The 12,162-nt window shown below is 34.9% G+C and overlaps 1 protein-coding gene across 1 annotated transcript in view; it reads right to left on the minus strand.

The window, feature by feature from the left end:
- LOC128661976 (piezo-type mechanosensitive ion channel component 2-like) overlaps positions 1–12,162 on the minus strand; it is a 407,133-nt gene that overhangs the window by 176,190 nt on the left and 218,781 nt on the right. The window contains exons 29-30 of the mRNA XM_053716001.1: positions 10,413–10,502; positions 7,535–7,638 (exon numbers count right to left, since the gene is read on the minus strand). Coding sequence (XP_053571976.1) covers positions 7,535–7,638; positions 10,413–10,502 — 194 coding nt within the window. The remainder of the gene's footprint in view (positions 1–7,534; positions 7,639–10,412; positions 10,503–12,162) is intronic.

Here is a 12,162-nt window from a genome sequence, read left to right on the forward strand (position 1 = left end):
GATATTTAAAATGTTTAAAAAACCGGGTCTTTCTCAGACATGGAAATCATATACCATTGTTGTCCTGCCCTGCGGTAGTGGGGGAGGATATTATGCTCATTGACCATACTATGTGAAATTAATACCTTAATACTTGTATTTCCTATGTTGTGAAGTATCTGGATAATAAATAAAGTTTAAAAAAATAAAAAAATAAAATGTTCTGATTTATATCCTGTGTGCCTGTGTGCTGTTTTCATTCCCTTTCTGTAAAGGATAGTAATGTATGTCCTTTAGGTTCTCTCTACCTTTGCTCTATACTATATATATATATATATATATATATATATATATATATATATATATATATATATATATATATATATATATATATATATATATATATTTAAAAAATGTGTGTATACATGTGTATTTATATACACATATAAACACACATATATATACCCATACAGTATATACACTTTTGAGTCCTTACCAGTCAAATGCCTTGAAATATACAATATTATTTTTTATTAATTTTTAAATTTGTTTTTAATGGAAATACTTAAAATTCCTATGTTCTTCACATAGAAAAATTATGTTATTTTTATTTTTAAATATATATACAATATATATCTATATATATATTGTGTGTGTATATATAAATATATATATATATATATATATATATATATATATATATATATATATATATATATATATATATATATACAGTATATATATATATATATATATATATATATATATATATATATATAAATATATATACACTGTATATATATATATATATATATATATATACACACACACACACACAATATATATATAGATATATATTGTATATATATTTAAAAATAAAAATAACATCATTTTTCTATGTGAAGAACATAGGAATTTTAAGTATTTCCATTAAAAACAAATTTAAAAATTAATAAAAAATAATATTGTATATTTCAAGGCATTTGACTGGTAAGGACTCAAAAGTGTATATACTGTATGGGTATATATATATGTGTGTTTATATGTGTATATAAATACACATGTATACACACATTTTTTAAATATATATATATATATATATATATATATATATATATATATATATATATATATATATATATATATATATATATATATATATATATAGTATACAGCAAAGGTAGAGAGAACCTAAAGGACATACATTACTATCCTTTACAGAAAGGGAATGAAAACAGCACACAGGATATAAATCAGAACATTTTTTTTATTTATTTTTTTAAACTTTATTTATTATCCAGATACTTCACAACATAGGAAATACAAGTATTAAGGTATTAATTTCACATAGTATGGTCAATGAGCATAATATCCTCCCCCACTACCGCAGGGCAGGACAACAATGGTATATGATTTCCATGTCTGAGAAAGACCCGGTTTTTTAAACATTTTAAATATCAAACAAATAATAACAAACAAATAACAAGTATTCACATTTAAACTAACTTGGTCTAACTAGAGATGAAGCCTTGCTATGCAACTTCTATTAGATAAAAATATATATATATTTTAAAATAAAAAGAATATTTTCATCTATGTGAAGAACATAGGAATTTAAAGTATTCCTAACTCCCTTCGGGTTTAGCCCAGTTGGTTAGGTTAGCGCGTGAGAAATAACGTTAGTATTTTTTCAGCGCTCCCAGAGACATTAGAAGAGAGAAATTAGAAGGGAGAAGAAGTTAACATGGATGTGATATCTGGAGTCCTTTTTACTTTCAACTTGTAATATGCGCGCTACTGCAGCCACGGTAAGTATTTACTTACAGCGCAGTTAGCGCACAAGTGGGGAAAAAAAATATTGCGCTACATGTAATCTGGCTCTATGTGTTTTACAGTTCCTCTGACAGCATTACACCATTTTTTTTCTTCCTAATCAGCCACAGTAGTGATCTACAGGTATGTATTCCTCTAGTCATGTGACATTCCACAACATTCTATCATACTTGCTGTTTATATGGGAGCCAATGAGGAACAAAAGCTCTTTTATAAAGATCTATGAAGAGAATACTTAACACACTGTGTTTTGCATCAGACACAAAGTACCAATTGTCAGCCCTTATCAATGTCTAATAATGTTCATGGAGAGGTGATTGTAATCTGGTTGTTGTCTGGTTACTTGACACAAAAGAATTGATTATGGGGAAAATAAGTTACCTGAGGCTAACAATAGTCATGTGTTAAACAGCAGCTGATCCTAACCTTGAGGTAACTTTGAGCAGATTCATTCTGACTGGATGAAAACAAATTGCTGTGTTTATATGAGGCATCACCAAACACTAGTCAGCAGGTATTGAAATATAAGTTTATGAGAGCAACTGACTAGATTAACTCCTTAAGTGCCAATGAAAGTCTGCATGTTGTACTACTAATCTATCAAAGCAGCAATCTTGTACCCCCACTGCTTCGCTGATGATTTCTTATGCAAAGATGATCACTAGAGCTGCTCTTACACTCTGCAAATCTCTCTACATTAGCAGAGTGCATTCTGTAATGTTGTGGAAACTTACAGTGTCGGTGGTGCTGTCTACAAAGGGAAGCAATAACTCTGACAAGCAGGGTCGCAATCAGGTGGGGAAAGGGGTGACTCCTGTCAGGGGCCCACTGGGCCAGGGGGCCCCATGAGGCAAGCACAACTATTATTTAAAAAAAAAAAATTACATTTTGGCAGCCACCAGAGGGCACTACAGCAGAGTGCTATTGAGCACGGGAAATGCCATTACAAGGAATAAAGCATTAGCATATGAGAGGATTTCTGAGTGTGCACTAAACCACTATGCACAGTGTGAGACAGACTTGGCATTCAGTTTGTACAGTATGTGTCTGATGGCAGATCACTTTCATTTGCAGAGGAGGTAGGACTTACTTAGTAAATGTTTTTTATTTTGGATTGTAACTTCCATGTGGTAGTTGTATGGTGGGGCCAGGGGTCCATAAAAACACTTTTTAGCAATATGCAGCAGTGTATTTATGATTATTTGACAATGCTGTAGAAATTCTATATTTAAAACCATGCAGAAATGTTTCCTCCTCAATATACAAATGGTAGGTGCCCTTTTGACATATATATTTTTATTTATTTATTTATATATATATATATATATATATATATATATATATATATATATATATATATATATATATATATATATATATTAATTCATTACATTCCAGTTTACTGCCCCTTTATGCAATGACTTTCCAGATGCCAGGAGGCATTTTATCTAAGATTTTTACATCTGCATAAAATGTTACATTGCTAAGTGTTTGAAATGAGACAGGTTAATTTAACACTGTTCAGTTTACATTACAGCTGACTTAATTTTGAAATACATACAAACAAACCTAAATCCTGCATTTAACCAGATCTAATGGTATGAGACTGAGTACCACAGCTTATGGTTCCACCAAGACCATATAGAGTACAGCATTTTCAAAATCCATAAGTACAGCTGACAGATGGGAACATTTGTACACCAGATTTGAAGTGGTGCTCTTGGTTGGGGAGAAACCAAACATATGTCAACCTTTCAAAAGTACTTTTCTTCCTCTACCCATTCTGACAGATCATTAATGTACAACTTTGAATTCACAGAATTATTTTTGATTGCCACTCATTATTGATTTAAGGGACGGCAATGTGCAGAAATTTTACCTCCTGTGAATGTTTCTGTGGGTGTCTGTGTTTATGTCTTTGTGCTTTTCTTGGTGTCTCTATGAGTGTGTATGTATTTTTTCTGTGGGTCTCTCTGTGAGGGTGTGTGTGCCTGTCTTAGTGCATTTTCTGTGGATGTCTCTGTGAGGGTGTATGTGTGTGTATGTATGTCTTTGTGTATTTTCTATGGATGCTTCTGTCAGGGTGGGTGTGTATGTTTTTGCGTGTTTTCTGTGGATGTCTCTGTGAGGTTGTTTATGTGTATGTATGTCTGAGTTTTCTGTGGATGTCTCTGAGGGTGTGTGCATTTGTTTTTGTGCATTTTCTGTGGGTGTCTATGTGAGGGTGTGTGCATATGTCTTTGTGTGTGTTCCGTGGATGTCTCTGTGAGGGTGTGGGTATGTCTTTGTGCATTTTCTATGGGTGTCTCTGTGAGGGTGTGTGTGTGTGTGTGTGTGTGTGTGTCTTTGTGCATTTTCTGTGGATGTCTCTGTGAGGGTGTGTGTGTATTTCTTTGTGCATTTTCTGTGTGTTTTCTGTGGATGTCTCTGTGAGGGTGTGTGCATATGTCTGTGTGTTTTCTGTGGTTGTCTCAGTGAGGGTGTGTGCATATGTATGTGTATTTCTTGTGGGTGTCTGTGAGGATGTGTGCATATGTCTGTGTGTTTTCTGTTGGTGTCTCTGTGAGGGGGTGTGTGTGTGTATGTCTTTGTGTGTTTTCTGTGGATGTCTCAGTGAGGGTGTGTGCATATGTCTGTGTATTTCTTGTGGGTGTCTGTGAGGATGTGTGCATATGTCTGTGTGTTTTCTGTTGGTGTCTCTGTGAGGGTGTGTGTGTGTATGTCTTTGTGTGTTTTCTGTGGATGTCTCAGTGAGGGTGTGTATGTATGTCTTTGTGTGTTTTCTGTGGGTGTCTCTGTGTGTGTATGTCTTTGTGTGTTTTCTGTGGGTGTCTCTGTGTGTGTATGTATTTGTGTGTTTTCTGTGGGTGTCTCTGTGTGTGTATGTCTTTGTGTGTTTTCTGTGGGTGTCTATGTGTGTGTATGTATTTGTGTGTTTTCTGTGGGTGTCTGTGAGTGTGTATGTCTTTGTGTGTTTTCTTAGACTGTCTCTGTGGGTGTTTCCTTGGGTGTGTATGTCTTTGTGTGTTTTCTGTGGATGTCTCAGTGAGGTTGTGTGTGTATGTCTTTGGAGGCTCAAAGACACAATACATCTTTACTATGCAGTACAATTTAGCAAATGGTATAGCATGTGGCTTATGAGGGTTTATCTTAAATTTGCATAGAACATGCACACGTATATGAAGGCATATCAATTTCTGTAAGGTCATATATGACTGCCCCGGCCGCAGGCAGTCTAGCAGTATAAGTAACAAAGTTCTATTGTGTTCCTTTACAAAAGCCACTACCCTATGTGCCTACATTTTGCTAAGAATGCAATGTTAGGTTAGTAATATTACCATGATTAACATTACAGCTGATCTAAGGTAACCCGGGCAGCAAGCTTGTATTGATCAATGTAGAACATGAGCTATTGAATAACCCATTTGAACATCATGCAGGGATAAATATAAAGGTAGTTTCAAACTTCTATAATATAGTAGGTCACACAACCCAAACGTAAAAACCCCTGAAGAAAACATATATAATACGTAGTGAGCTAAGATATAAGTTACTACACAGCACTGAGAAACCTGCATAGTGTAATACACAAGAATAATCTGTATCATCCTTAGTGTTTACCTATATATATATTAAATAAACATATTGGGGTATTAGATGGATGTTCACCAACATAAGCTTAGATGAGTATGACACAGTAAGATAAGCTAGCATGTTATGTATATGTATTCCAGTGGAAGCCTGTAAGAGTCTAATAAAACAACGGTACTATAGGCATGCAAGGAGTCCACAGTACGATATACATAGCTAGATTAACAGATAAACAATATATGTTAGCTAATTGTAAACTAAATCGTGGGTCAATGATGCAGATCAGAGTCAACCAAACAAAAAGAAAATGAACCGCCACACTAACGCAGCACTGCAGCTTCTGCCAAGTAGGATGCAGTATTCATCATCAGCACAGATCTTGCTGGTGTCACATAACAAATTTTGGGACATATGGTCTCTAAATCTATTTAGTGGGGCAAGTGTAATATTATGAAAAAACAATACCAACGATAAGATTGTGTCTATTCGTGTCTTATTCTGATAGCTCAGATCATAACATGCACAACCTCTCTGTGCTATTTTAACCTACGCCAGCTTTTTGCGAGATATGGAGGCCATTTGGATCCGTTTCAGTGGCCCTTTGCACAACATGTGCAGGTGAAGTCTTGTCAGTAAATGTAAGGTCCACTCCGAAAAAAGAGGTCAGTGTCTGAAATATGAAAAGAGGGCAGTGCTGTAGAGAGTAGCCCAAGCGCCTTCCAAACTTCTGAGGCAGCCATACATCTGTGTAATCCAGAAGGCCTCTCATACTCTGCTGTCTCCTTCGAGTCGTGTCTACCACACTCTGAACATCTTGGGGCATCTTGCTATCTCCCGATTTAGCCTCAATGTAGTCGCCTCCATGGGTCGTCTCCCTCTCAATCTCTCTACGTTCTCCTGCACACGTGTCCCCTAGTTCTGGAGCGCCACGCCTCAACACCCAGGGGAGATTTTGTGGCAATCTGAGCACATTGTTAGCCTAGTTGTAAAGCCCCAAGTCGCATTTCAGATATTTGGCTGAAAAAGGTGCTCCCAGATTTTCTCACAGTTTATAACGCAAGTCTTCTGATAGGGTTCTAGATGTGGTTCTAAAATATTGCTAAAGTTCTAACACAGAGACCCTAAACTCTATATGAAAACCGGGAGCTCCTTCAACGTGCATCTGGTCTCTTTGGCAGTCGGCTCCGCCCCCCCCCTGAGATTCTTCTTTTGAAAGATATCAATCACCTACCTTAAAGGGACATTAAACACTTTGAGATGGTAATATAAAATTATAAATTGTATATAATAAAACAACTCTGCAATATACTTTCATTATTTATTTTGTCCTCTTTGCCTGTAATTCCATTCTGAAATTGTGAGCTTTTCAGTTCCTGTTAGAAATGGAAGTGCAGAACACTGTTAAATCCAGCACAACCATTGGCTGCACACTCTAGTGACCTATTTATAACTGACCCTAATTGGCCACAGCAGAGAAGGTAACACAAGTTACAACATGGCAGCTCCCAGTGTTTTATAGACACTAAAACTTTACACTTATTTTGTCACTTTTTAAACAACTAATGAAACTTTAAAAAATACATCTACATGTTAGTCATGGACTAATCTTTTCTTTGAATGCATCATTCTATCTAGCATGTATTTAATGTCCCTTTAAGTATTTAGTGCATAAGGAAAAATGGGCAACAAAATTTGTCAGTGCATATGTTTTTTAAACTGAAGTTTAGCCATAATTAGAATTGCCACCTAGCCGGTATTTTACTGATATGGCTGTTTTGGAGTGCTTCATGTTTGTTTACCTACATTGCTTTTGATTAGCACCCAAGGCTGTTGTGGATTACGTTCAGGAGTGCACTTTGTTGAAAAAAAATAAATATATATATATATATTATTATTATTATTATTATTTTTTTTACCCTACCTCTCTGAATTATATGACTTACGGACATTTGTAATGTTGTATTTGTAAGATTTACTGTTGCAAATTTATTAAAAAAACATTATTATTTAATGATTAATATTCATTCTAAATGATCCAGAGTCCTCTGGTTTTCAAATTTGAGTACAAATGACCCATCTCTGTACAAGCACAGCTGTGCTACCTACCTTTGTGCTATGTTGTCATACATACCTTTATCTTTGGGAGATAACTCAGATGTGTCTTCTGCGCTTACACTCTCCTCTCTTCCTTTTACTTTCTCGGTTGACTTCTGTTTGGACTTGATCTGCTCCATTCTGTCCGTTTACACCAAGCAGACATAATATCACTTGTCACCATATTATCTAAATATCTGACATTCCTTTTTATCCTAGCATTACTTTTTATAACCTTAGCTATAGAACCTCTGATATTGAAATAGTTACTTGTTGCTAAAATCCCAATATGTGTCTCTTTTGTTTTTCTTATCTGGAGAAGTATTTTTTAAAATGACAGACTAATTTGCATTGGCTTTATAATGATGTTGATAAAGCAATACAAGGTTTGTTTGTATTTTTAAAAATTAAAAAGAACTGTGTTTAAACAAAGATACTGACTCTGGGGTCGATTTATTAAAGTGCGGATGGACATGATACAATGTAGTGTACGCTGTCGGCATTTAACATTGCACAAGCAGTTCTTGTGAACTGCTTGTGCAATGCCGCCCCCTGCAGATTCGCGGCAGGGGGTGTCAATCAGCCCAATCGTATAGGATCGGGCGGATTGATGTCTGCAGCCTCAGAGCAAGCGGACAAGTTATGGAGCAGCGGTCTTTAGACCGCTGCTTCATAACTACTGTTTCTGGCCAGCCTAAAGGCTCGCGTGGAAACAGGGGCATCAAGCTCCATTCAGAGCTTGATAATTCGGCCCCTCCATCTTTACTTATCATCAGATGCACCCTGACAGCACCCATGCCTATGCCTAGATAAAATAGTTACTCTCTTGAGTTATCAACCCGCTTGAGCCCTCTGATGTCACAACTATTGTCAGTCAACAATAATATTTTTGCTTAAAGAGATATTAAACAGAATGAGATTGTTATATAAAAAGGTTAAAGGGATAGAAAGGTTAAAAATGAAATGTAAAAGGGTGCATTTCAATTTAAAATAGAAGCATTTTTGCAATATACTTTCATTAGCAAAAATGGTTTCAGTAAAAGTTAATGTTTTTCTGGTGCATACGCACATATGCTGTGAGGGTCCATACAACAGTATTCAAACACCATGCTTTCTCAGAGAGTCAGCAGTAGCTTGTATTACACAAATAAAGTCTTCAGAAGCAACACACTCCCAGCTCTCTGAGAAGGTGTGGTGTTTGAAAACTGATGCACGGACCCTCATAGGATATGTGCGTATGCTGCAGAAAAACACTAATAACTTTTACTAGAAGCATTTTTGCAAACGGAAGTATATTGCAAAAATGCTTCTATTTAACATGGAAATGCACCCATGCACATTTCAATGTGGACCTTTCTTTCCCTTTAATTATGTGTAAATAAAAATACTTTGCAATTTTATTCCTTATTTTGTCCACTTTTCCTGTAATTAAACTTTGAAATATGTTGTTTTTCTAAATTCTATAAAGTAATGGGTGGCACCATTTATCTTTCCTGCTGAGGACAATTAGGAACAGATATAAAAAAGCAATGAAAGAGATTTCCAAATCAAGGCATAGGATTGTTTAAAAGGGTTTCCACACAGCCTTGTTTGTACAAAATAAACAGAAACCTAGTTCAAACATGGCAGTGCCCATTACTTTATAGAAACTAAACCTTTAAATGTATATTTCCAATATTTAAACAACTGCTATAATTGATTCAACACATCTACATATCATTCTAAGGATAATCTATGCTTTGAATTGTTCATTATGTCTAGCATGTATTTACTGTTTAGCATCCCTTTAAGAGCCTAAACAAAGTTTTATCACTTCACTCTGAGGGAAGATACCCCTAGACCAGTGGTTTTTAAACCTATTCACAGGCCTCCCTAACAGGCCATATTTTGAGGATATCTGGACTATAGTACAGGTGAAACAATCAGCTGATTAGTAACCATGGTTATTTTACCTGCTCTCATTCAAGGTAATCCTGAAAACCTGGCCTGTTGGGGAGGCCTGAGAAAAGGTTTAAAAACCAGTGCTCTAGGCAGTTTAATTTCTAATAGGAAACATATTTCTATCTCATTGTTTAAAAATATTAAATAATGTAAAAATACCCAAAGAGGTGTTAAGGGAACAATTTAACTGCAAACATTTGGACTACATTATAGCCTATATTACAAGTGAATCGCTAAATTATCGCGCGCCCACAAACAGGCAAATTTGCCTATTTGCGGGTGCGCGATAATTAACCAACCATTACACTCCACTTGTAATCTGGCCCTATATATGCAAGCACAATCTCTATGACATTTTTCTTTTTGTTGCATCTAACGAGGGCATTTTAAAATGGATTACAGCGTTTTGTTTTGTTACTGAAGTTCTGCTTGTGGTGTGTCACTGTGCAACAATATGGCTGTTGGAATTGATTTCAGTAACACATTTTACGTACTTGACAGCAAATTCAGAAGTGATACCTCTCACTAAATGCAACAAAAGAGTTAGAACAAATGCTAATAGCTTGTGGGTATGTTAACAAAACACCTCTTTACTTAGTTAATGTGAGGATGGAAATAGGAACATATATAAAAGTGTAATGCTAATATAAACATTTGCATACAATTTCCCACATTGTAAATGTTTGCAATTCTTAGATCTGTTAATAAAGTTTATTTTAAAATTATAGTAATGGTGATAAAATAGGTTAAAGTAATATGATCATTAAAGAGCTGGCTGGGAAGCACAATTCTACTATAGGATTGTTAACACTGTAATGCCATCTTTTAGAAAGCAGCAATTAATATGTCAACATTTCAAATAATGCAGTATTTAAAATATGGCATATTCATCTAAACTCTGACTGTGACATTTTAAATGCCAGCATTTTAACTGTAATTTTTAAAACTTTTAATAGGATGTCGAGTCAACTTACTGTTTCTTCATGGCCTGCGCACATTTCTTCTCTTCTTCCAGGCGTACAGCCACCACCTTTTTTATTTTTTCCTCAAATAATTCAGCTCCCCTAAGTAATAAGACATAATGAAACCTTAAAGAACCAGTGAAAGCTTAAAGGGACACTGTACTTAATTTTTTTTCTTTTGTGATTCAGATAGAGCATGACATTTTAAGCAACTTTCTAATTTACTCCTATTATCAAATTTTCTTCATTCTCTTGGAATCTTTATTTGAAATGCAAGAATGTAAGTTTAGATGCCGGGCCATTTTTGGTGAACAACCTAGGTTGTCCTTGCTGATTGGTGGATAAATTCATCCACCAATCAAAAACTGCTGTCCAGAGTCCTGAACCAAGAAAAAAGCTTAGATGCCTTCTTTTTTATATAAAGAGAGCAAGAGAATGAAGAAAAATTGATAATATGAGTAAATTAGAAAGTTGCTTGAAATTGCATGCTCTATCTGAATCACAAAAGAAACATTTTTGGTTCAGTGTCCCTTTAATGGGACATGAAACTCAATTTTTTTCTTTCAGGATTTAGGTAGAACGTACAATTTTAATTAACTTTCCAATTTACTTCTATTATCAAATTTGTTTCATTCTCTAACTGAACACATGGTTGAGCCAATGACAATCGGTATATATATGCAGCCACCAATCAGCAGCTAGAACCTAGGTTCTTCACTGCTCCTGAGCTTACCTAAATAAACCTTTCAGCAAAGGATAACAAGAGAAGAAAGCTAATTAAATAATAGAAGTAAATTGTAAAGTTGTTTGAAATTGTATTCTATGAATAAATCATGAATGTCTAATTATGACTTTATTGTCCTTTTAAGAATTAGAAATGTTGTGTATTAGTACAGCATTTATCAACTCCACACATTTCAACTGCCTCAAACATTCTATTCCTAAAGCAAAGTAATTTCCTCAAATCAGACACAGGCATGCACATAATATGTGCACCATATACAAATGCTAAAACAAAATTTATTTTCTTCATTTTTAAAGATACACTGTATGAAAGAACCTTGTAATGTGTGTTTCATAATGCATTATTAGTGAGATGAAACCATAGTTTTACTGGTTCAAAAACTGTTCTAATTTTTAAACTTGTCCTTAGAAGCTACACTGCAACATGGTTGGTGAACAATTAGGAGCAGCATTCTCCTGCAGCACACCTTGAGCTCAGGCTTAAAGGGATAGGAAATTCAAAATTAAGCTTGCATGATTCAGATTGGAGAAAAGGAGTGTGATGGCACTACTTCTGATATTTGGGGTTGGGCTGATAGTAATGTAAGGTTGGCCTTATTAACAGTAGTTATTGCCCTTAAGTGCTGTGTACAAAGTCACATATTTACATATACAACCAAAGACAGTTGCAAAAAAAGTATACACATTGATAGCACTCAAACCCACAATAATATTGATAGGTATAGCGTGGTGTATGTGAGAAAAAAATTTGTGACACTTAAAACGTTAAACTTTAATAGAAATTATTAAAAAAAATGGGCACTCTTAAAAACCCTAGAGAACTAGTGGTTGTAGCAAGTCAATTCGTCTGCAATAGTAACAGGCGAAGCTAAATCATATTGTACAAAAGTCAGATATCTATTTGAATTCGTCCTGGGTCTTGAGTACGATATGTATTTTATATATAGAGTCTCAAATTGATTAGTATATAAATTAAATTAAACAGAAATTGTTTGGTACGCCTAGTGAGACCAATTGT

Source organism: Bombina bombina, chromosome 1 (assembly GCF_027579735.1).
Source record: "Bombina bombina isolate aBomBom1 chromosome 1, aBomBom1.pri, whole genome shotgun sequence".
NCBI classification, from domain to species: domain Eukaryota; kingdom Metazoa; phylum Chordata; class Amphibia; order Anura; family Bombinatoridae; genus Bombina; species Bombina bombina.